The sequence below is a fragment of the Euleptes europaea genome, chromosome 1, assembly GCF_029931775.1.
Source record: "Euleptes europaea isolate rEulEur1 chromosome 1, rEulEur1.hap1, whole genome shotgun sequence".
Taxonomy (NCBI): Eukaryota; Metazoa; Chordata; class Lepidosauria; order Squamata; family Sphaerodactylidae; genus Euleptes; species Euleptes europaea.
The window spans coordinates 43,385,945-43,411,663 of NC_079312.1; the positions used below are offsets into that span (position 1 = coordinate 43,385,945).

Below are 25,719 nucleotides of genomic sequence, written 5' to 3' on the forward strand. Positions count from 1 at the left end.
CATTGGGAGGCCATGTCTACCCACTGGCTTTCTTGGCAGTAGACCTGGACTCCGAGGAGGGGTAAAAGTCCTCCTTCAGAGGCCAGGTCTACCAATTGGCTTCTATGGGCCTCCGGAGGCCAGGTCTACTGCCAAGAAAGCCAATGGGTAGACCTGGCCTCCCGATGGGACTCAGCCGGAGGCCAGGTCTACCAATAGGCTTTTATGGCGGTAGACCAGGCCTCCAGACGAGGACTCCGGACTGGGAGGGAGAAATGGCAGGGACTTAGAATTTAATTTTTATCAATAAATAAGATCACTATTAAGTATGATATCAAGTTTTATTCAGTGTACCTATAGTTTAATTAAGACTTAAAACTTTAATTAAAGTTTATTAAGTTAATAAACAGTGTACCTACCTATATGGTTTAAGTTTAAGAAATTTGGCTCTCAAAAGAAATCTCAATCGTTGTACTGTTGATATTTGGCTCTTTTGACTAATGAGTTTGCCGACCCCTGGCTTAGGGTGATGAGAGGCCTCCAAGCAGCTTGGAAGCAGAGGATATGCCCACTTCCTATCGTGCTGTCGCCTCCTGCTCACAGTTGTCTAAATTAATAGCAGAATAGCAAGATAACTTGGTTCATTGTGTGTTTTAAATCACTGCATAGATTGCATTATGCATGATCTGGCCAAACTTGGGGATAACTCTGAAAAGCAAATGTGAGACGTCAAGAATTTGTGCTAATTGTTCTCACATTAAAGTATAGCCCTTAGTTGCTGAATAAGCTACTGTACTGTTTTCCGTACATTCCTCTGAGAGGCTTGTTAAAGCATTGTTGTGATGAAGCCATGGTAACAAGAAGAATGAAAACGTCAGTAGGCAGAATCAAGTTATGGGTGAAACCGGCCAGCGAGTAAAACAGTCCCTCAAATTGATGAAAGTGCTTAACTCAGTTTTGAACTTTTGCAGATAACAATGGCTTAAAAGCTTGTAAAGTTCCAATAATTAGTTATTTTAGGGTCTTCTGGAAATCATGCTGCTACGGTAAAGAACACATTAGTGTTTCAAAGCCAATTTCATCTGTTTTCCTTTTTTAAACACATGTTCAAGCCCCAATGCCTGTGTTTGCCCTTCCTGCCTTGTTTGTCTGCAGAAGAGACTGATAGCAACATGAGGAGGGAGAGCTCCATATGGAACAGCTGAACTGTCCACAACGTTTAAGGTGTGGGATACAGATGCTTCATTCACATTTACATGTACCCCTCAGGTGTATGCGTGTCTCCCTATTCAGTTTTGTCAAATTAAAATTGCTGTGAGATGACCAGCTAAACAGCTAAGTGAAAGGGAGGGCTCTAATACTTTCAAACATTTCTTGTTTTTTCTTGTGAAATACTTCTCCAGTGCTGTAATGCTTATTCTTTTGTTTGATTCCTTCGTTTTCCTCTGAAAGGAACTTTCAGTAGAAGGAATATTCCTCAAACACCTATTCTATTTCTGTCCTTAAACGGCTATCAACATCTAGAAGCTATGAGGATTAATGGCCTCTACCACAGCAGTGGTTTCTCACACATAATGAGGCCGTTGCAGAATTAGTTTATTTGGAAATCCATAATTAATTCTGGCCTTCAGAGGCTCAGATTGCCAGTCCCTAGATCTATCCTGAGGTCTCAGTTGGTGTGGCCAAGACTCTAACCTTTTAAAAGATTGTGAATTTGGCACACACCCACATGATGTGGAGGTATTTGTGGATGCCTCGCTACAGGGTTGGGGGGGCACATTGTGGTTCTCTTCACGTTATGGGCCAATGGTCAGAGGAGGAGTCTACAGTACATATAAATCTTCTAAAGATCAGAACAATCGGGTATGCTCTCATGTCTTTTGCAGCTGTCTTTCTCAGCAAGTGGGTACTACTGATGACAAACATTTGGCAGTGAGTCATTCAGAGAAACGTCTCCCTTCAGACCATTCATATTGCAGGACAGAACATCACCACAACGGATGCCCTAAGCAGGAAAACGACTATAGACCAGGGGTGTCAAACAGGCGGCCCATGGGCTGGATCCAGCCCCCAGAGGGCTGTTCTCCAGCCCGCGAGCCAAGGCCCATGCCCTTACCCCCTGCCGGGCGCAGCCAGGCCCCCACAGGGGCCAGGTGTGCCCCCCAGCCGCCCTCCCCACTGCCCCCATCCATTGCCGGGCCAGGCGCACCCTCCCTGCCACCCCCGTCCTTTGCTGGGTGCAGCCAGGCCCCCACAGGGGGCCCCTGGAGGCCCATAGAAACCAATGGATAGACCTGGCCTCTGTGTGTGTGTGTGTGTGGGGGGGGGGAACAGTCCGTCCGGAGGCCAGGTCTACCCATTCTCTCTTTCCCTCTCCCTTTCTCTCTTATCTGTTTTGCTCTTTCTCTCTCTCTCTTTTTCTCTTGCTCTCTTTCTCCCTGCCTTTCTGGACCTCGTCCAGATCTGGGTTGGCGAGTCCGCTGCGAGCTCGCCAGCCAAGGCAGCCGCCCCCACCCCACTGCAGTTTTTAAATGAATGCGAGGGACTAGAAATATTAACTTTATGGAGGACACAGGCAAAGCCAATTAATTATATTATTTTTTACTTAATTTTTTACTTAAAATACAAACATTCTTAAAACAATAACAATAAGACTTAAATAAAAGAAAATGCTGTAAGAATTTTATTGTTGTAAACTTGCTTGTGTTTTAAGTTAAAAAACAATATCAATTGATTTTGCCTGTGTCTTCTATAAAGTTTGTATCTCCAGTACCTGGCATTACATGTTATTTGCCTGTTGTGTTAGCTCTTCTTTAAAACTAGTTTAATTAATACATAACATTTTAAAAGATTTTAAAATGTGGAGGTGGAAAAATGATTCTGCGTTTAAAATTTCTCCTTGGACTTGGAGTACTGAGAATGAGAGTTGAGCCTGATCTTCATTTTTATGTTGACATGTGCATGGTCAAGGGGAAAAACTTTCACCAAAAACCTAAGCAAAGCACATCAAACTTGAATTTTTTTCTTAAATGTAAAGGTGAGTTCTGGGCGCTAATCTAAGCTCAGGCAGAGATATGCAAAATCACCAAAGGCTGATTTTTAAGGGGCTCAGGCCAAACTATCACCATTGCTCCAAACACAGCTCAAGGGAGCTCCCAGTCATGGGAGTAAAGGTACTGTGTGATCCCTAATTTTGTCTGATGAAACCCAGGAAACTCCAGCCTGAGTATCAGTTTACATATGTTCTGAAGCTTAACTTCCTGTCTGGTTTTTCAGTTGGACTGACAACATAAAATAGGGCCCTAAAGCAGTGATGGTGAACCTTTTAGAGACAGAGTGCCCAAACTGCAACCCAAAACCCACTTATTTATTGCAAAGTGCCAACACGGCAATTTAACCTGAATACAGTTACTAACTCCAGGCCGGGAAATTCCTGGAGATCTGGGGTCAGCGGAGTTTGGGGAGGGATTTCAGGGCGTATAATGCCATAGAGTCCACCCGCCAAAGCTGCCATTTTCTCCAGGGGAACTGATCTGTGTAGAGCAGCGGTCGGTTGTAATCCCAGGAGATTCCCAGGCCCCAACTGGAGGTTGGCAATCTGTGTGTGTGTGTGTGTGTGAAGTGCCTATGAATCAAAGTCCTCCAAAAAGTCCTACCTTTGGCAATCGTACCAGGGGAGGAATCACTGCGACTGCGGGAAAGTAAGGCGACGTCGCCATGTTACCTCAGGATTGCCCACTTACTGCAGCCTCAGGGAAGTTGGCCAGGCCGCGCAAGCAGCAGCAATTCTGGGTGAGAATCGAGGGCGAAGGTTGCCCCGGCGGGACTCCTCCTCCAAGGGCAGGACCGGGGGCGATGCAGGCAGCTGGAGCCAGCTCCAGTCTTGCCGCTGCTTGCACCGTGCGGGACAGACGCTGGCGGCGCAAAGCAGGAGTGGCGCGGCGGCTCCTGCTCGAGAGCCGAGACCCGCTGCCAGCCATCCCAGCCGGTCCTGGCGCACAGCCGAGGGGGGGAGAGAGGGAAGCTTGCAGGTGCCCCGGCGACGACGAGAGGACCCGGGAGCTCAACTTTCTCCCCCCCTTCCCTTGTGGCTGCCAAAAGAAGGAGAGCCAGGGCTGCGGCACTGCAGCACTCAGGTCATCTGTTAGCCTGTTTCTAGTGTCAGATCTGATATAATTCAAAGCTGAAAACAGCTGCTCACAAGATGATCCAAACAAAGTAAGGAAGGCAATCCCAAGTGCTTTCATTGACTTAAAATTATTTGGCAGAGAATTCCACACTTTAAGGATTTCATTTTCAGAACTAACTGTGCTGTCCTTTGGCATCCCTTCTATCTTCTCAAGTGTTTCACGCAGGTCATAGAATTTATTTTTCCAGATAGAGGTTTCTTGAAATTCTATTAGCTCCATTTCCAGATTTTCTAAATCTAACCAGTGTAGGCAGGAAAGATCAAGTTCTTCGAATCTGGCTTTATCTGGAGAAGTAAGAAAACACAGGGTTGTCTCCATCTTACGGAACTGTAAAAATCTGTTACTAAAATTCACCTTTGCAGCTGCTACAATGCTAGAAAATTCCTTGTAGATTTCCTGATGGCTTGTAGGATTGTCTGCAAATGTTGTAGAATTTTCTAAGTGCTTTTTTAGACGGGCGGGGCCCCAGACAAACTGAAGATGGGTGGGGCCCCCGACAAACAGCTGAGCTGCCCTGCAGCTCAGCGCTGAGGGGTGTGTGGCAAGGTGCTTGGCCACAGCCTCCAGGTCCAAACTGAAGACGGGCGGGGCGCCCCGACAGACAGCTGAGCTGCAGCCGCAGCTGAGCTGAGAGAGAGGGAGGGGCTTGCCCCGGTGCAAGGAGAGGGAGGGTGCCAGCGCAGGCTTGGGGAGCATGGGTTTGGGGAGAAGGAGCACCGCCCTCAGCGCCCGCAACACGGCAACACGGCACAGCCCTAGGCAGACACAACGGGTCTGTGCGTGCCCACAGAGAGGGCTCGGTGTGCTGGCTGCGGCACGCATGCCATAGGTTCGCCAACACGGCCCTAAGGTATAGAGCAGGACCAAACTGGAACAACAGAGTGCAAAGCACAACAAGGAAGGTCGAGGGAAGATCTGAGCATACCGTATATACTCGTGTATAAGCCGAGTTTTTCAGCCCCCCAAAAAGGCTGAAAAATCCCAACTCGGCTTATACACGGGTCAATGCGGCAATTGGGTGGTTTCTCCTTCCGAGCTGCCTGAATTGTGCTCCCGCCGGCCAGCTGATTCCCCCCCCACCCCCCCAGCGTTCCAGCGCGCTCCAGCTGATTCCCCCCCCAGCGCGCTCCAGCCGACAGCGCGCTCCCCCCACCCCCCCAGCGCGCTCCCCACCCCCCCAGTGCGCTCCAGCTGATTCCCCACCCCACCCCCCCAGCACGCTCCCCCCGACAGCTGATTCTCCCCCACCCCCCCCAGCACGCTCCAGCGCGCTCCAGCTGATTCCCCACCCCCACCGCAGGGCGCCTTTTGCTGTGTGGCGGCAGCGGCAGTTTCTCCCCCCCCCACCTCGCCCACCTCACCAGGGCTGGTCCTCCCGGTCTACAGCTGATCCGCGGGCCTTCTCTGGGCCTCTTCCTCCCGCTCTAAAATGGCGGCTGCCATTTTAGAGTGCCGATTCGCCGCCTCTCCCGGTGAGTAGGGGGTTCAGGGGCTCTTCCCCCTCCCCCCCTTGGATGGCACTGGGGTCGGGTGGGTTGGGAGGGCCCGGGAGGCCGGCAGGAGGGCAACCTGGGGCAGGGGCGAGACCATCCCTGCGCTCTAAAATGGCGGCCGCCAGTTTAGAGCGCAGCATTACGGGTAAAGGGAATTTCTTATAGACCCTCGGCTTTTATGCGGGTAAATAAGAAATTCCCTTTTCTGGCCTCAAATTTGGGGGGTCGGCTTATACTCGGGTCGGCTTATACCCAAGTATATACGGTAAGCAGGAGACCTTTATACATTTTCTTTGTCAGCCTTCCTCCCCCATATGAACAGCCCCATTCTAGTGTGCCCACAGTTCCATAGGGTGGGGCAAAACAGCACAGAGTACATAAAGGGACTGTGCCCAGACATTTAGCTCACTTGGGTTGGAGAGCTTCATGAGCTTGGTCAGGTGTTCAGCAGTTATGTAGCTCCATTGTTTCCGAGAGTCAGGAGCTCCCCTGAGCTGTGCCCTATGTGTGGTTAGCTCAGAGTCTGCACGGTTCCTTACAGCCTGTTTTGGAGGGCTTTTGTTCACGGTTTATAGCATCTGGAATTTGACTAAAAGACAGACAGTTTCAAGGGGGGCAGTTGGGAGGAAATATAAATGGAGGCACTTTTTGCCAATAATACAGCAAAAACAGAACTGAAGACTGCTTTGACCCAGCTTTTATTTTTTTGAATGAGAAGATTTCTAGCCTTGGTGATTGTAAAGGGACTTAAGCATACCACAACTATCTGCTGTTGTTGGCTTGCTACTTAGCCTTTCACTGTTCATAAAGAAGCAGGCAAGTAGTTTGAGGGTATTTGCTGAAGGATCACTGTTGTGTGAGAGGCAGATGACAGAAGGAACTAGCTCTATTAACCTTCATAGGCCCTCATATTAATTGTTGGAGGCTTCCTATGTTGTCTGAGGTGAGTTTGGTTGGGACTCATTGGGAGGCTTTTTTGGCTGTGCCCCTTCTGGATGTGAAGCTTTTGTTATAGGCCTGTTGTGAAGGCCGTTAATCTCATTGACACTTGGTCCTGTTTACTGTATTTTATGATGTGTTCATTTTTGAGATTTTAATGTTGAATATTGTGTTTTATTATTGTTGGCAGCAAGCTGCCTAGTGGCCAAATATGGGTCTAAAAGCAGAATATTTGCAAAACTGCGTACCTTTTAGTATTTTATATTGCTTGTTTTGAGGACTATATACTTTTTGTGTGGAGTGAATGACTTCTATTTATGCGGCCAATGATCTTCAGATGAGCCCATAAGCACATAAGAAGTGCTCTGCTAGATCAGTAGTGGTCCATCTACTCAACATCTAGTTTCAGACAGAGGCCAGCCTGTTGATCTGATGGGCCAATAAACAAGATGTAGGCTCCAAGTCCTTCCCCAGCATTGTTTCCTGGCACTGGTATTCTGAGCTTTACTGCTTGTGGAGGATCCTGGTAGTCATGGCTGTTAGGCAGTTATAGACCTGTCCTCCATGAATCCCCATTTAAAGGGGCTGTCCATGCTAATGATCATTAAAGTGTCCACTGGCAGTGAATTCCACATTTTAATTACTTAGAGAAATTAATTTTAATTACTTAGAGTGAAGAAGTAATTCCTTTTGTCCATCCAGAATGTGACTTTAGTCTTGTCATAATGTGACCAAAATCATTTAGGTCACCCTAAGGTCTATCATTATGGAAGAGGGAGAAAAAATTCTTCATCCACTTCTCCACCCCATGCATCATTTTTTTAAAAGTTCTTTCATGTTTCCCCTCCCAGTCACTGCCAATTTAGACCCTATCAGCATGTATGTAAAGTTAGGGGTTTTGCTCCAGTGTCGATGATCTTGCACTTACTTACGGGGAGCGGCCGTGGCTCTGTGGTAGAGCATCTGCTTGGCATGCAGAAGGTCCCAGATTCAATCCCTGGCATCTCCAGTTAAAGGGACTAGGCAGGTAGGTGATGTGGAAGACCTCTGCCTGAGACCCTGGAGAGCCGCTGCTGGTCTGAGTAGACAATACTGACTTTGATGGACCAAGGGTCTGATTCAGTATAAGGTAGCTTCATGTGTACATTGAACCTATCTGCCATGTTGTCACCCACTCACACAATTTGGAGAGATCATCCTAACACTGTTCAAAACCTGCTTTGGTTTTTACCATCCTCAATATCACCTGCAAATTTAGCCAGTACACTGTTCAAACCCCACCCCACCCCAATTCCAGATCTTTTATGAACAAATTAAATAAAATTGATTCTGGTGGGACCCCATTGCTTGCTTCCATTGTGAGACCTGTCCATTGATTCCTACTCTTTCCTTTCTGTCTTGAACCCGTTTTTAATTCACAAGAAAACCTGTTCTGTTATCCTATAACTACTAAGTTTATTAGTGGTCTTTGGCAAGAGACCTTGCCAAAAGCCTTGTGTAAGTCCAAGTAAAGAATGTCTACCAGATAATCCTTATGTAAATTTTTACTATATTACCCGACACCCATGGGGAATTCCAGTTGCTGATTAATAGTTTTTTCCCCCAGTGACGGCTGAATTTTTCTCTGTATGCAAAAATTAAGTATATAATTAAAAGATTATTCAAACAGTGTATCTATCATTTATTAAACGTACATAAGGCACTGTCATACTAGTTTTCTGTTATTTTATTCCCTGACTCCGTGCAAGGAAAGTAGCCAAGAGTGGGGCTGTCTTGCCCCAGCAAGCTGCACTGTCAGCTTGTCTTGGGCTGGGCTGGCTGCTTCTCACCCGATGTTAACTGCACTCCTCGCCATCCTGAAGAGCAGTGGGCTTGCAGCCACCTTTGCCACAAGCCACTGCGCGGGCAAGGGGCCTGGCACGTCGCTTGCTTTTGGAGGCAGCTTTGGTGCCATGTGAGGGAGTAGATTGGTGACTGTGAGCTGGCCAGCTGTTAGGGGCCTTATTCTCTCCCTTCCCCCCCACCTCCCCATGACTAGTAAATGCAGGGAGAGGCCTTTCCTCCCTGTACATATTGCTAACTGCAAGTTTAGAAACTTGACTTAGCAGCCTCCGGAAATAGCTATTGAATTTTTTTTCTGGCTAACTGAAGGCGGGTTTGTATTGCTGTCCATGACGGATGCCGGTTAACAGATTTGTCCGTGTAACAAAGTGCCAGATAAAATACAGCTTTTACTGTTTCTGTTTTTTTTTTTTTAAACTTCTCAAAGAATTCCAAAAGCTTGGTAAGGCAGGACTTCCTTTTACAGTTGCCATGCTCATGTTATCTTTGCAAGCTTTGTTCCTGTATGTGCTTAATAATTTTGTATCTAATACCAGTTTTTACTAATTTACCTGGAACAGATATTAGGTTAACTGACCTGTAATTTCCTGGATCTCCTCTGCAGCCCATTTTAAAAATCTGTATAGGAATAGCTACTTTCCATTCCTCTGGTAAAGCAGCTGATTGTAGTAGCAAGTTACACATACTTGTTAGAAAATGATTTCACATTTAAACCCCTCAAACCCTCTAGGTGTATACCCAGGTAGACCTAGAGGCTTTGGCTGTTAATTTGCCTAGTAGTTCTAGAATTTCATGTTTCATTACTTTAATTTGCCTCCATTCTTGAGACACCCTCCCTGAAAACAGTGATTCTGGTGTTGGTACAATCACCATGGTGAAAACAGATAAAAATTCGTTCCGTTCAGTTGTCCTCTCACCATCTTCCTTCCACTTCTCTGTAGTTTAATGGCCCAACCGCCTCTCAGTTCCCGATATATTTGCTTTTTGTTTGTGTTAAGGCTTTTAGCAAGCTGCTGATCACATTCGTTTGGCTTGCTTGCCATATTGGCAACCTATTTGTTGTTTCAGAACCTGTGCTCCTTTCTATCCACTTCATTCTGGCTAACATTTAAATGAAGACTTCTTGCCGTTTATGATTTTCTTGACTTGGGTCATTAATCACACATTATCCTTTATACGTACCTTTCTTAACCTGAGCTATACATTCAACCTTGTCGCCAGTTAATGTGGTTTAAAGTAGCTTCCTAGCACCCAGAAGCAATTGGACTATTTAATCTTGATTTTCCCTTTTAACTTCTTTCTGAGTAGTCCTCTCGTTTTTGTAAAGCGTCCTCTTTTGAAATCAAATGTTGATTGTGTTGGAATTTTTTGGAAGCTTTTCATTGACATGAATGCATTGTGGTCACTGTTCCAACCAGTGCAGCAACATTTACATCATGCATCTTGAGTCCTGCTCAGAACCACGTCCAGGGTCAGTAACCCTCTAGGCAGCTTCTTATCAACTTTTCCAATCTGCCGTACTTTATGATATCTGCTGTGTTGCCATGGAATAAATATACTGAAGGGTATAAAGTGACTAATAACTCCCCCCCCTTTAAAAATGTCGGAAACTGGCATTTATTAATTAACATGATATATCCAGTTCTCAACATGGCAAAAATCTGTGCATGCTTAAATCTGGAGACAGGCATTTCTACAAACCTGAAAAATGCCGAAGGTTTGCAGAAAATTCTGAAATCCAAAGGGGGGGGGCTTAACCCCCTCCCCATTAATAGAAGTAGCACCTGTATCTTTAAGAAACTAATGCCTTCATCGGTCATTACTAGGCAACCACAGGAGTATTACCAGCTTCAAGATTTGGGTTCTGTCAGTAAAAGACCTGGGTGGGGGAGGGTACTTTGCAGTGCTTTTTTCGGCTTTTGAGAGAGTACTCATCAAGGCCAGGCCCAGCCACAACCACCAGGCAACTTGCTATCACGTGACTTGCGTGACTCCTTTTAAATTTTTTATTAGGTTTCTTTCCTGCCTTTTCCCGGCGCAAGTCAGGATCAAGGCGGCTAACAACAACCATAATACATTGTTTTAATGTATTGATTAATCATTCCTATCTATCTATCTATCTATCTATCTATCTATCTATCTATCTATCTATCTATCTATCACCATAATACATTGTTTTAATGTATTAATTAACCACTCATATATATATATATATATATATATATATATATATAATACACACACACACACACACAATAGTATAAAAACCTTTAAATTCAAATTAATTAAACTAAATTGGCACCCCAACAATTATTCCCTTATTATGCCAGATGGGGAACTAGAAGGAAAGGGAGGCCAGCTGCTGTAAAACCATTGCTGCCCTCAACTATAGGCCTAGCAAAGCATCTCTGTCTTACAGGCCCTTTGGAATTGAGCCAGGAGGTTCCGCAAGGCTCAGGTCTCATTCGACAGAGAGTTCCACCAGGCCCTGCTTCTTCCTGCTGTTTAATAGCAGCCACCCCATGAATTCTAGTGTGTACTTATTGGTGTTTCAGACTAGGGTGTGGGAGACCCAGGTTTGAATTACTGCTCTGCCGTTAAAGCTCACTGGGTGACCTTGGGCCAGTCACACATTCTCAGTCTAACTTATCTCACAAGGTTCTTGTGAGGATAAAATGGAGGTGAGGAGAATGATGTAAGCTGCTTGGGTTCCTTGTTGTGGAGAAAGGTGGTGTATAAATGAAGTAAATAAATATAGCTGAAGATGGGGGGGGGCAGATGAAAGGAAGATAGTTGCTGGGTTGCAAGGAAAGAAGGAAGCAGGGAAAGGTGAAGATACGGAGGTTACCAGGAAGAGGGAAAGAGGAAATTGTGTGGTGAAGAGGTTACAGGGGGAACTGTGATGCCCCTCAAGTCCTTTTGCGTTCCCCACTGTACAGCTGGGCCAGGCCCAGCAGCTGACACCACACAACTGGGCCATGGGTTCACTGGGTAGAGGCTGGAGGAGGGAAGGAAGGAAAGATGAACAAGGGAGCAGATAAAGGTAGGTTGGGTGGTTGGTGGGAAGGAGAGAAACAGGAGCAAGGGAGAGGGTTATGGGGCTTTCAGTGGGGGAAGAGGAAATAGTGGGGGAGGGGAAAATTGTGGGCCCCCTACTTGTCACCGACCGATTTGTGAAACAAACTGTGGAAAAAATAACAACTGAAATGCTAGAAAACTAAGATTTTGGAAACTGTATTCTCTCTTACTTTGGATGTCTGAGGCGTCTATTCTTAGTAGTAGTATTTAATCCAAATGTTCTTCTGCTGTTGACCCATTTATTTCTCTTGTTAAAATGTACTGAATGTTATTGTTAAACTTGCATTTTTATCTAGAAAGGGCGTGCGGGGGGCACGGCAGATCCAGTCCTATTTTGTTAATCTTTTTAATTTTGTATTTAAACTTTTTTTTAAAAAGTCTCGCCTTTGATCACTGTAAGATTTTGCATGCCAGCAGGTAGTTTTATAACTAACGCTGCTGCACATGCTTTATTGCTTTAATATAAATATGGTTAGCATATGGGTTTTTTGGTATGCTGTTAAGCAAGCTGTGTGTTTCTTTTTTTAGGATTCAGTGGTCGCAGTTCAAAGGCTATTTTATTTTCAAATTGGAGAAAGTGATGGATGACTTCAGAACTTCTGCTCCGGAGCCAAGAGGCCCTCCTAACCCCAACGTGGAGTATATTCCCTTTGAGGAGATGAAAGAACGCATTCTGAAAATAGTCACTGGGTTTAATGGGTATGCAATCTAAGATCAAACCTCATTTATTGTTTGGACCACATGATTTATTATCAAGTTCAGGCATTCTGTTTTTGACCTTCATATTGTAGTAATTTCCTGCCATATGCTTAGCAAAATGAATAATTCTTACAAATATACTTGGCACAGTACAAAGTATCATGGTGAGCTTCTGAATGTTCCTTTATACAAAAATCATTCGTTTAACATTTTTCAGGTCTGATGAGAGGGGCTGATGCTCTTCAAAGGCTGCTCTACCTAATTAGTGTGCTAGAAGTTCCTAATGACCATGCAGTGAGGACATTGTATTTAAGCTAATAATTCTACCAGATACAGTACTGTAGGATAGAAAATAGCTATATTTACTGCTTTCTCATTTTTTTCTTCAGCTGCAGTTAAAAATATGAAAGGGTTTCTTTTACCTTTTTTCTTAAAGTGGGTGCTTCTGAAATGCAACTTCAGCACAAATTTAATATTTACACAGACAGAGTGGAATAGTGTAAAGCAAGTGCTGGCTCTATGTTGGCTCTGTGTTAACTGCAGCAGGAGTCAGTCTTGCATGGTGTCCCTCTCTGTGGTCAGTTTCCGTTAACCCTAGTTCATCAGAGCCAACATTAACCATAGCTGAAGGTAAGCATGAAGCTGCCTTATACTGAATCAGACCCTTGGTCCATCATGGTCAGTATTGTCTACTCAGACCAGTAGCGGCTGTCCAGGGTCTCAGGCAGGGGTCTTTCATATCACCTACCTGTCTAGTCCCTTTAACTGGAGATGCTGGGGATGGAAACCTGGGAACTTCTGCATGCCAAGCAGATGCTCTACCATTGAGCCACAGCCCCTTCCCAGAGGGGAGCTTCCTTAAACCTGCTTTCTGAAACCACCTCCAAATCATGGTTTGAGATTCTGGTTAGATAAAAATCCTGATTAGCATTACTGCAGTGATTTCCATGACCAGTGGTTAAGGAGAAGAAGGGAGTTTGCCATTGGCAGGGTTCTGACTTGTGAACTACAGTTGGCAGGAGCCAGAGTTATGGCCCAGTGTTGTTACTTTGCAGCAACACATTGGATGCTCCTTGATCCATATTAGCTAGCTTCCTTAGGCAGTGGGATGGTTGTGGCTGTTGAAGCCTGTTTAAATAGGACTTAGCAATCTTTCACAGATGTCAAAATCATACATTTTAGTTAAATTATGTTTTCATTACTGTGACGACTCCAAGTTATTATAGCAGTGTCAGAAAAAGAAACTGCAATGTTGCTAAACATCTAACTTCATAAAATTAAAATCTAATTGGTTACTATAAGAAAAGGGGCAATACTGTGCTATATAACCTAGTAATTGGTTATAGGGTTGTGAATTGTTCTTGTACACTGTGTTTCTGAATGTAAACATCTCTCATTTAAGACAAGTATGCTTCAACTGACTGAAATTCATTTGAAATTTTCTCCTACTTTATTCAGGTTGGACTTGGCCAATTGTTGAGTACTTATTGCATCCTCACTTGAAGCAACGTAATTTATAAAATTAGTAGTTTTAACGCATACCCATTCATTCATCATTCCTGTTGGCCCAGTGCCTCATTTTGGAAACCTTGTCCTGTCTTGGGAGTTGTATGTTTTGGTTAGTTGTGCTTCCAAATAACTCTTTAAAAAATTGATGTCCCTTCCAATTTTTACTAAATTGCAAAGATTTCTGTGTTTGTCTTAAAGAGATGCTGTTTTATTTAGGATCATCCTTTTTTGGATTAAACCCAGGCGTTTTTCATCTCATAGAGAAAAGTGAGACTGCGCCTGCTTTTTAGCCTCGCTCTTCTCGCCGCCATCGTACCCAGGGCGAACAGGGACAGGAGGCTACCTAACGGCAGCTTCTCCCCTCGGAATGCCCTGGGAATGCCTCCCAGGATGCCTCCTGGAATGCCAGCATGGGCCATTACGCCAGTGGGTTGCTGGCGGAAGACCCCGCCAGCGTTCCAGGGTGGTGCAGCCCAGCAACTGGCGTCCAGGCCTCCATGCCAGCGCTGGGACTACTCCCACCGGCGTAAGTAGCCCGGGCACCGGCGCAGGTGGCCTGAACCCCGGCGCAGCGCCTTCCTGCCCTCCTAAGGGCTTTTGCCCTCGAGGCTCAGGAATGCGCTGTCAGTGTCATGTATATGCCAGAGCTGGACAGAAAATAAGAGTGCCCCATCCAGAGGGTTTATGATCTATGACTAAAAAGATGGACCAAGCTGCATGTTAGAGATTAATGAGTAGTAGGGTAACTGTGGGTGATTAGTGAAGTAACAGCACAAATGCAAGTAAGGTGAAACAAAGGCAGTTCAGAAAAAGGTGATGAGACAAGTTGGAGCAGGTGCACAGGAGAGCGACGAAGATGATAATGGGTCTGGAGACCAGTCCCTAAGAGGAAAGACTGAGGGATTTGGGAATGTTTAGTCTGGAAAATAGGAGGTTGACGGGAGACATGACAGCACTCTTTAAGTATTTGAAAGGTTTTCACTTAGAGGAGGGCAGGGAGCTTTTCCTGTTGGCAGCAGAGGATAGGACTCACAATAACGGATATAAATTACAGGCAGAAAGGTACAGACTGGACATTAGGAAAAACAAGTGGGGGCCCGCACAAAGTTTGCGGGAGTGGGCATCCCTTTGATTCCTCCCTTCCCCCCACTTCTCTCAGTCTCTCTTTCTCTCCTCCACCCCTCTCTCACTGTGATTCTCTCCCCCATATCTGTCACTCCTCTTTCTGCCCCCTACCCTATTACTCTCCTCCTCTCTTTCTGACCCACCACCCATCACTCTCTTGCTCTCTCCTTCTGCCTCCCACCCCATAACTCTTTCTCTACCTTCCCCACTCTCCCTTGCTACATACATTAGCAGCAGTGGCTTGCTCACCCCTTAGCCTCTCTGCTGCCATGGTGACAGCTTGTCGTCGCCCCCCCCCCCAGGCAGCGTTGCTGTCTTGGAGGCTTTGCTGGCTGCTCCCCTGGCAACACCCCCCACTAACACTGCCGGGCACGCTGCGGCTCCCGACCCTCCCCCCACTAATGCTGATGCTGCTGTGCTCTCCACAGCTCCCGACCACCGCACCCCAGTAATGCTTATGCTGCTGGGCCTGCTGCTGCTCCCAGCAACTCCCCATCTAACACCAACTTTGCTGACCCCACTGCAGTTTCTTTTGTTCTCCCCTCCATGACTGTAGCTGTTGCTGGGGCCTCTGCAGCTCAACCCAAAATTTTTACAATTTTCAGATTTTTCTGCAAACTTGGGGAATCCCAAACTTGGGGAGAAAAATGTTCTCTCCATGTGGGCTCACTCTGGAGATGAACCCACATCTGGCTATTAGATATATAGTTATTTTTACAGTAAGAGTAATTCAGCAGTGGAATTGGCTGCCTAGGGAGGTGGTGAACTCCCCCTCTCTGGCAGTCTTCAAGCAGCGGAGCGGCTGGATGAACACTTGTCAGGGATGCTCTGAGCTGGTCCAGCATTGAGCAGGGGGTTGGACTAGATGGGCTGAATGGCCCTCTACCAACTCTATCATTCAGTGATTCTAAGTTAACATTATGGAAGGATGCTCCACCTATAGGGAGATGAGCAGCAGAGTTCATGGGCCTAGGATCTAGGAAAAGTAGCAAAGGGGATTGATAACAGATGTGCCTGAAGAGAATGAAAAGGGACAGCATGAGAAGTCAAGAGATGAGATTGTCTAGAAGGGTGAGGGAAGCGTCAATTTGCAGCGCTAAATTTTAAAATTGTGGTCCTTCCTTCCAAATAAGCTAGCCACCCTGCACTATTGTTATATCATTATTTGCAGACTGGATTCAACAAGGATTAACTTTCTGTCCAATTTTTCAAATATATTGGGGTTGTGTGTGTGGAGGGGACACCCAGCTTGTGCTTCAGCTCCCTATCAGAAGTTGTAATTCAGTTCATTTATTTGATGATTCAGTTCGTTTATTCAGTTCAGTTATTTAATTTCATTTTAAATTATGCTACTTATGAAGTGGTATTTTTAAGAATGCTGAAAATTTTCAGACTGCGTAATTTTCCTACCCCAGTGCATTAAGATTTTGAACAGAGGTGAACAATTTGGAAAGGAATAGCCATTCACAGAAGCTGATGAGGAACATGTGTGCTTATGATGTACCTGCTGTGACCAAACTAAAGCTTACCAAATGATGTGAACTTTTTTAGATTGCCTTGAGAATTCCTGCCTGGTGCAGGACTGAATTCATGGCAAAGCAAATGTTTCTGTGATGCTCCAGTGCCACCTACTGTCCATAATGCCTCATATATAGTTTTTTTTAAAGAGGTTCTAAATGGAGAGCTACTCATATGCAATTATAATAGCTATGGAGATCTAGTACTGGTCAGTGTACAAAATATGTCTGGGTTATTCCTTCTGTTTTGTCATTCATTCAAAACACAATTTTAACTAGTTTTGCATGTCTTTGCAGTATCCCTTTTACTATTCAGCGACTCTGTGAACTGCTAACAGATCCAAGGAGGAATTACACAGGAACAGACAAATTTCTCAGAGGAGTAGAAAAGGTATGTCTGCCTTGCATCTGACCTGTTACTCAAGTTTAGCTATCATTTAAAAAATGTTCTTAAAGCTGATAATATGGTTTCCATGGTGACTGAGTTCTTATTGTTGACAATTATTTGCCTTATGGCACCTGGTACAGTAAGATGTTGCAGTTTCTTCTGTGCTGAGTATCCTTGTGTATGTGGTGGCATGGATTGAAGTAGTATCTGACCTAGCGTGACTGTTTTGGCATCTGTAGGTTTTTAGCAGAAGTTTGTTTCAGTGACTACTTAGAAAAAAAGGGCCCTCCAGTGAATCACCTGTGAGAAGTGATTGCTGTTAGTGATTGCTGTCGATGTCATTTTACCATGCTAACTGTTGCCTCCTTACTGTTGCATTAATGGTGACTCTGGAGAACTGTTTGGAGAAAGATAATTTCTGAACAGTGTGTGTGTGTATTCCTGTTTGTGGGACTGCACAAAAATATTAAGTGTAATCCTGTGTATGGGAGCAATATATGACTTTTCTCACACTAATTTAAGGGTGATGTGGATTTTATTTAGTAGATTAATTAGCTGGTGAATAACCCTTGTCTCCCCCCCCCCCACATGCCTGTTAATTGAGCTTCTGTAAGTCACCAAATGGTTCACAAGTATTCACTGCTCACTTGAGAACTATAGTCATTGAGCTGAGAAACAATAACATTCAAGAGCCAAGAACCAGCAACTGGAAACCTACAATAAGCAAAGGCCTAGGGATTGGGAAAGGGCAGAGATGATAGATCTGGGAAGCTAGGGGAAGAGGAAGCCATATTCTGTTGGCAGGAAGTGGAGAGGGGAAGAAGCATGTGTACTAGATGGGTGGTCACGACACCAAGTAGTGGGAAGTGAAGTGAGAAAAGAGAGAGGCTCTAGAGTGGCCAGGGGTTGGCCAGAGGTTGGTCAGGGTAGACAGGATATTGGAAGGGTGGATCCTGAAACAGAGTAGAAGATGATGCAGACCTGGGTAACAGAGCACAGTGGCTGGCAGAGCGTTGAAGATAGCAGGTGCCAAAGGAAAATTGTGCACAAAGTATGGACCTAGCAAGTTGATTGGAGGATGCCTAGGCAAGGGAGCCTCCGAGATTGGAGGACTTTGTGCTAATGAGCATCAGGAAGGAGCTGAAGATGATTTTCACCTACTGATTAGAACTTAATTTACCCAGTCTTCAGCTGCATACTTCTAATCTGAAACATCCCATGTCAGTCTTAAATTCTATCCTGCCTTTCCTCAGGCAGTTCACCAAAACCAATTAGAGTAGCAGTAATAAAGCATGATTAACATCATAATAAAAAAGCCCTCAGTCATACACAGAAGGTGTACCAAAACCTGCGGGCCAAAAATATCTACAGCTGGTTTTGAAAAATTGGAGAAGTTAGGGGCCTGTTCAGTAAATCTGAGAGTGCTCCAGTGTCTGAGCACAACCACAGCCAAGGGTCTGTTTGGTATGTAAATAATTACTGCAGTTTGGCTTGTCGTTATGTACTCAAGGGTTTTGTTAGTATTTTAGAAAAATGTATTGCTTTGACCTCACAGTGCTCAGATGTCCATATTTTTTTTGTTTTAGTGTATTTTGTAGAAGGCACAATGATTAGTTGCTCCATAGCAAGGGTACAAAGTAGATGTGTCCCCTCCCTTTTCAAACTGACATGTCTCCTTTGCCTTGCAGAATGTCATGGTTGTCAGCTGTGTGTATCCAACTTCAGAGTAAGTATGACTACCTTCATAAGTTTCCTTCATAATGAGTGGATCTCTTATCTTTTTTTAAAAAAGTATTGCATTCTCAATAGTGATGTATATAGTACATTTTTATTGATGGTGTTTCTGCTGCTGAAACAGCCCTTACATTTTCATTGAGGCTTCTAGCTCTTGAGCTAATGTACTGCTGATTCTACTTGAGCAGTAGTTTTATCCTGATTTATTCTTATTTGTTGCTAGCTTGGCCATATATTACATGGGTACATGATAGGTTAATACACTGCGATTATTTTGTGAGGCATGTATTAGTGACTCTGATTTCTCTGCATTTTTACGAATAGTATTTTATGACAGGATGCTGCATAAGATCAATGGGAGAGTGGTCAGATGGGCAGATTCAGGTCACATACAACCAAGATATAATGAATCGTTCGTATATTCAAGAACCAGAAATCAGCAACTGGTAATCGACAAGACAGTCAGCAGCTAGCTCCTGGGCCCCTTGAATGATGTGGCAGCAGTAAAGGGTGCAGACATCAGAACTTTTCAGTTGAACTTGCTGCCAGAAAAGAGTTAATGTTAAGTAGAGGAGGAAAAGGAAATAGTAGACTTACAATAGGCTGCTGGGCAACTGTACATGGACCCCCCCCCCCCCACAGACTTATTTCTTCTTCCCCTCTCATCCAAATTAAATGATCCTGACCTGTATGTTGGCTAAGCCCTTCTATAGCCCTGCCAGCTGCAGCCCGAGCATCTATGGAAATCAATCATAAACCCTTCTCGTGCAAGCAGAAGTGCCTTCTGTTCACAGTGACTCAGTGGCTGTGGACTGATAACACATGTTAATTTACAAGCATAACTCTTAACTTGTGAGGAACGGTACTCAGAGGATTGAGGCAATAAATTAGTCTGAGGGTGGATGTGTTGTAGTACAGAACTGGGGGAGAGTCGTCCATTGCAAGGTTTACACTGTACTGGAGGCAAAATTCCCAACCAACCTTTTTACTTTTAATTCTGCTTGTGTCTGTTCCTGAATAAAGCCCTGTGTACATGAACAAGAAGCAACTGTGAGGCTACTTAAAACTGTACTTGGTTCAGGGTTATAAGGTCTGCAGTGCCTCAAACAAAATTACCCAGCTAACATGGTCCATGGCTGCATGTGTATAGCTTACCATGTGGTCTGTGGCCCTCTAAGTCAGGCACCATGTCACTGCATGTTTGTGAGCATCAAACCTTTTCCTTTTGGGAGTGATGAATTGTTGGCAGGATTGAGGCTACATTTGATTGTATGTAAAGCGTAGGAATATTGTGGGATGTATGTAAAGGAGCCAAGTTGTAAATGGCAAAATGATGGTACTGCACGTTTCGTTTCTAGTTTTAACGTTTCTGTGATGGAAAAGGTTCGGAGGGACGAGGTTAAGCTGATGGGGTTGCCAAGTGTGTTAATTTTAGTAGTGAAATATACTTAAGTACATATTTGTTTTAGCCAAGGTATTTTAGAAAAAATGAATCGGTCACCACAGAAATCTTACACCACTTGAATTTCTTGTAGGAAAAACAATTCCAATAGTTTAAGCAGGATGAATGGAGTAATGTTCCCTGGAAACTCACCAGGATATTCTGAAAGGTAAGAGATATTGCTAAATGGAAAAAAAAGACCACCTTGGAATATGTGCTGTGTTTGGAATTTTTGTACCCATTACCTTTTTTGCTCTAGGGTGTTTCAGCATAGTCCAAAATCTTCGAAATAATGTCTTTTTTATCTTCTTCAGAATCTCTGTGTCAGTTTGTATGTGTTCATTGTAAGGATATTTAGCTTCCCTGTGAAATGTACTGCTTTCTAGCATTAGTGATTTCTCAGGCCTATCTAAGATAAGACTATCTAAACCCTTTTACATTGAAAGAAGTCAAACGTTTTCTTTCCTTTGCAGGTCCAACATAAATGGTCCTGGAACTCCCCGACCTGTAAATCGACCAAAAGTTTCTTTGTCAGCTCCTATGACGACAAATGGCTTGCCTGACAGCCCAGAAAACAAGGAGGCAGGCCTTCCACAGGCAGAAGAAAAAGTTAACAGGTTAGTAAGGGGGTGGGTATGCATACCAGGAAATTGGATTGACTTTTGTGCATTCCATTGTCCCCGTTTGTTTCTTGCCCCCAGCCCAAAAGCTGTGTGCCATCTTCACTAGGAGGCACATTCTTTGAGGATGGGTTAGAAAACACTTTGATTGGAGAACACTTCCCACTTCTTCTCCAGAGCCAGCCCCTCTCCTGCCTATCTTGCCAGGGTGCCCAGGAGCCGCTAGTATTAGGGTGCCCTCTTGCCAGGGTGCCCAGGAGCGCTAGTGCCAATTTGACGGTTTCTCCCTTCCACCTGCACAGAATCAGGAGAAAAAAGATGCTACAGATTATGTGTATCTCAGGTTGAGACTCAAAGACACCCTCCTTGCCCCAAGTTTTGAGCCCTAATCCTTTTTCTCTTCACGCCCCACCACTTAATTTTTGGATGAGTCACTTTTCCATACCAATTAATGCAGGTTTCACCAAGATTATGAGATCGACTCGGGCCAGAACAGATAGGATTTCCCTGTCCAAATACAGTTCTCAACAAGACCTACCACTTTGCTATAGACTATAATGACTTTGTGCTGCCTACAATGATGAGGCGGTTGCTTTTTCATTAGAGACTGTTATCTGCTACCTGATGGCACTGTCTTTTCTTGGGGTCAGACAGAAAATCAATCTTGCCTTGCATAGTGTCGCATGAGTCCAGCACGGCGGTGACCAAGGAAGGTTCATCGCTGCTGCTTGTGTTCTCAGGATAGACTTAGTCTGGCTAAAATGACTGTAGGGACAGTTGTCGGAGCAAGCATTGATTCTTCACCGGTGCTTCATGTGTGATACTCTGTATGGCCAGTGCCCTTAGTTACCCTGTACTATGTGGGCAGGACCACAGCCACCATGGTTGTAACCAGACGAGTGATTGGGCTAAATCTATAGGCAGAAGCTAGTTCACGAAGCAGTCTTTGCCTCTAATAATGCTGGGTGGCGGTGAGCCTTTTTGCAGAATAGACAGACAAGTCAGTGATGGAGGCAAGTGATAAATCCAAATGTAAGGTAAGAAACAACAGTAACCCTAACCCTTCTTAATCTCATCTTACCGATAGTATCATCCTTTTCTAACTACCTCACTTTGCAGTTTCCTACCTATCTAGCTGAGCCCTTCCTGTGATAATCTTCTTTTCCAAAACCCAATGCCTGTTCTCTCTTTGGCTTCTCCAATATACCCCCTCTCAGTCACATCTTCTTGTCCAGTCAGAACACTCCCAACTCTCTTTTCTCCATCTGTCACTCAAACTGCCTCTACTTCTCATACACCCATTCTCTCTTTCCCAGCCAACCTTTCTGTCCGTTAAACCACCCGTCAAGAACTGTGTACACAGTTCACATTTTATGGCATTATTTACAGATTTTACATGCATGACATCACAGTGTTAACCTGAAGAATGAAAACATTTGGTTGGATACAATGTAATTAATTCATGAAATAGATTTCTGGCCTTCTTCCTCCCTGCAGTGCCTTGGAGAAATCAGCAGAAATCACTCTCTTGCCTGAGCTCTTCTGTGAATGGTACGAGACATTAAACAAGATGAGAAAGGCATTTTTGCTGATTCTGTTTGCTGTATCTCACTTCATTCCCATGGGCCCTCAATCCTTAGAAGTAGCTTTTCAGGAGGTGCGGGAAACTCCAGGGAGAAGGGACCCTTGGGAACAGAGTGGGACCCAGCCAGAAACAGGAATCTGTTCTGTGATCTCCTTCCATGCATGGTTAATTGAGTCCAACCTGTTTATAGCGAGGGACCATATTTCAAAGCTGCATCTTGATTAGTTGCTGATAAAGTTAAATTCACTGTTGAAAATAGACCCATAATTCAAACTGTGAGACCTTATTCTCCACAGGGTATGACAAACACAGTTTCTTGATCAGTGATCAAAAGATTTAATGGACACATGTTTGGTATAGTGCAAACACGTGCCTAATCAAGGAAGAACCTTGCAAAATACAGTACTTTTGTCTTATCAGCTGACACGGACTACGCAAATTTTGTTTTTCCAGTGAATCACCAGCCTCTGAGACTGAAAGTGTCCAAAGCAGCTCTGTAAAAAACAAACATCCTGAAGAAGATCCAGTGGATGTTGAAGGACGTGAAGTAAAAAGACTTAAATTTGACAAGGAGGCAGAATCAGAAGAGACCTCTACTCAGAGTGGTTCTAGTGAAGCAAGTTCAGCGATGGTAGAAGAGACTGAGACAACAACCTCTCCGCTTCAGGATAAAGAAAAAGAAACCATGGGCGAGAGGCAGCATTCTAAAGAACAGGAGGAGGAAGAGGAAGGTATGATGTTTTAATATCACTGTTGGTGTAGCAGACCATTGAATTATTGAATATGTGCTCACCACGTGGTTGGCTTCAACTTTTTAAAAATTCCCCATGTCAGTGAAATTGCACCTGGCAGCATTTGAATTGTACCAAATTTAATACAGGAAAGAAGTTGAAGGAATTAGAGGAATGGGAAGTCTGTGTTAATCGCGATCCAAACACAGATTTCATGCAACAGCAGCAGTGGGTGGCCAGCATCCTATTCATGCTGCATTTTGAATCACACAACTTGATACTATCGGTATCATGCTTGAAATTACAAGTATCGCAAATTCTTGTGTGCACGCACATATTTGAAGGGCTGTTTGTATGCCACTGACCATGTAAACAAGTTTTGTGAAGGAGAGATTTTGCAGACATGAAGGGAGTTAAGTTGGGCGAGGCTTATCCATTATTTCTGCTTCTCCGTGCAGCCTTCAGGCCCGCAAGTATGTAGGCTGATTCTTAGTCAGGACTTAACACTTGATGAATTAACTCTTTCCTACTTTACCTCTTTTTCTCTAAGTTGGAACAGAGCAGGCAGAGGTGAATCCACCTCAGGTGGCATATTTTTGGGTGCTATTAAAGGGCAGTACATTTTTAGTTATTACTCATATTACAGTTTTGTACCAGGATGGTGGGGGGAAGCTTCCATTTGGATTTTCTTCCCTGGGCCATAAAATATGTTGGGCCATCTGTGGGAGATTTGGTTGTGTTACTAAATGGTTCATTTGAAGTACAGGGAATGGCAAGGGATGTGCATGCATTTGAGAGGGGATTTCTACCTTCCGTGCGCATATTGCTCAAACAGTGCGAAACTCTGTGGCGCCTCTCCAACTGTATTAATGAGTTGATTTGCCAGAGGACTCAGTATAACAAATTGGAATGAATGCTGGCCGGGAAGGCAGAGATCTGGAAGGACATTAAGCTCCCTGCTTTGATGGGAGTTCAGCCAACCCTTGCTGACTTAGTGAAGAGCCTTGGGGTATACTGGATCCAGCATTACTGCTGGAGAAGCAGGTTAACAAAGTTACGAAAAGTGCATTCTTCCAACTCAACCTAACCCATAAAATGGCCCCTTACCTTGATACAGCTGCTGTGGCCATCTGGAGGCATGCCTTGGTAACATCATGGCTGGACTACTATAATGCACTTTACCTTGGTAAAGTCAACATGAAGACTGCAGTTAGAGCAAAGTGCCACAAGTCTGCTATTATAGGGAGCTAAACAGAGCATGCATATTAAACTCATTCTGCAGTCATTCCATTGGCTGTGCATCAATTGCCAAAGTATTTGCTATCAAATACAAGGCTCTTCGTGGCCTTGGTCTTTCATATCTGTGGGATTACCTCTCCCCTTATGCTCTGACACGACAGCTTTGTTCATTGTGTGGGCACCATCAAGTCACAGCTGACCTATGGCCACCCCGTAGGATTTTCAAGGCAGGAGACTTTTGGAGATGGTTTGCCATTGCCTGCCTCTGCATGGGCTGAGAGAGTTCTGAGGGAACTGTGGCTGGCCCAGGGTCACCCAGCAGGCTTCATGAGGAGGAACGGGGAATCTCACCTGGTTCTCTGTTGTGGCCCTGCCACTCTCCTGGCTTTCCTCAGGGACTGTGGTGTGTATTGCTATATTTAGCTCATGTTGCCTGTTGCAGTAAGTAGGATCCTGCTGTGTAATTTCTGTATCGTTGAGCACGTCATTTTTAATAATGACTCACCAGTTCTATTTTCAGATTGCTGGATGGTTCCAGATTTTTACAATCCAAATCCTATTGCGTTGTTTTATTGGATGTCCCATCCTGTTGTTTGTATTGACTTACTGTGTGTAGTCTGCCTTGAATCCCAGTGAGAAATGCAGACTATAAATGACGTAAATAACTTAAATGAAAATAAATATTTTGTTGACTGTATTGTGTTAAGTGCTTTGAGCTTTAGTGTTCATCTTGGTTTTTTAAGAATCTGATACTGATGTGAAATTTTGATTTCAGAATCTCTCATGACACCAGGGGAAATTGTTCCAGAAAGAAAAGATAAAGACAATGCCTCCTTAACTGTGAAAGAAGATATTTCTGAGGAGAATAACCAAATGGAGCAATCTGAACAGACTCGAGCGGAGAAGGATTTGCCTTCTGAAGACAGGGAAAACAGTGGATCTGTCAGTAGCAGAGCTGACTGCAGTGAAACGGAAGATTTGGGACCGTACGCCAGTGAAACTCCTGAAACCGCCTCAGAGACCCCAATGGAAAATAGCGACGAAGCCACAGAAGCTGCAGAAGAACCTATGGAACAAGACTAATAATTTAAATACACTTAGAGGCAGTATTTTCCATAAGGCTCTGGTTTTACACTGTATAAATAATTTTATGTAATAAAAGTGGACCTTTAGTTTTACAAGAGAAGCAGGCTGTAAATTGAACTTCTCCACGAGATAAATCCTGAAGGAGTTGACTTGTTAAGAACTGTGAAATACCAGCTCCTTCGGGTCCTGCTTGCCACTGAAATTTCGATATGGTCAAATCAGTGGTCTGTGTATAGTTTTTTTATTTAGGATAAAAGTTTTTAAACTGGAAGGTGATTATAATTTTGACAACTTTTTGAAAATTACCACATCTACTTACACGACCTACAAAGGAATTTTTTTTTTGTCCTTGACTTTTTTCTTTTTTTTTTTCTTTTCCCCTGAACACTATAGCAGTTATTTTATGTTTTGGTTACAGTTTGAACATGAACATGTGAATTATAGGGTTTCTCAAGGGTTTCCAGGTTTTCATCTTACTGTGTTGTGTGCTTTTAAAAGCTACACATGATAAAATACTTGAAAAC

At 44.3% G+C, this 25,719-nt stretch overlaps 1 protein-coding gene across 1 annotated transcript in view; it reads left to right on the top strand.

The window, feature by feature from the left end:
* PPP4R2 (protein phosphatase 4 regulatory subunit 2) overlaps positions 1 to 25,334 on the top strand; it is a 39,061-nt gene extending 13,727 nt beyond the window's left edge. The window contains exons 3-9 of the mRNA XM_056855705.1: positions 12,050 to 12,220; positions 16,669 to 16,762; positions 18,448 to 18,485; positions 20,029 to 20,103; positions 20,408 to 20,551; positions 22,593 to 22,870; positions 24,885 to 25,334. Coding sequence (XP_056711683.1) covers positions 12,050 to 12,220; positions 16,669 to 16,762; positions 18,448 to 18,485; positions 20,029 to 20,103; positions 20,408 to 20,551; positions 22,593 to 22,870; positions 24,885 to 25,192 — 1,108 coding nt within the window. The 3' untranslated portion in view covers positions 25,193 to 25,334. The remainder of the gene's footprint in view (positions 1 to 12,049; positions 12,221 to 16,668; positions 16,763 to 18,447; positions 18,486 to 20,028; positions 20,104 to 20,407; positions 20,552 to 22,592; positions 22,871 to 24,884) is intronic.
* Positions 25,335 to 25,719: the final 385 nt, after the last annotated feature.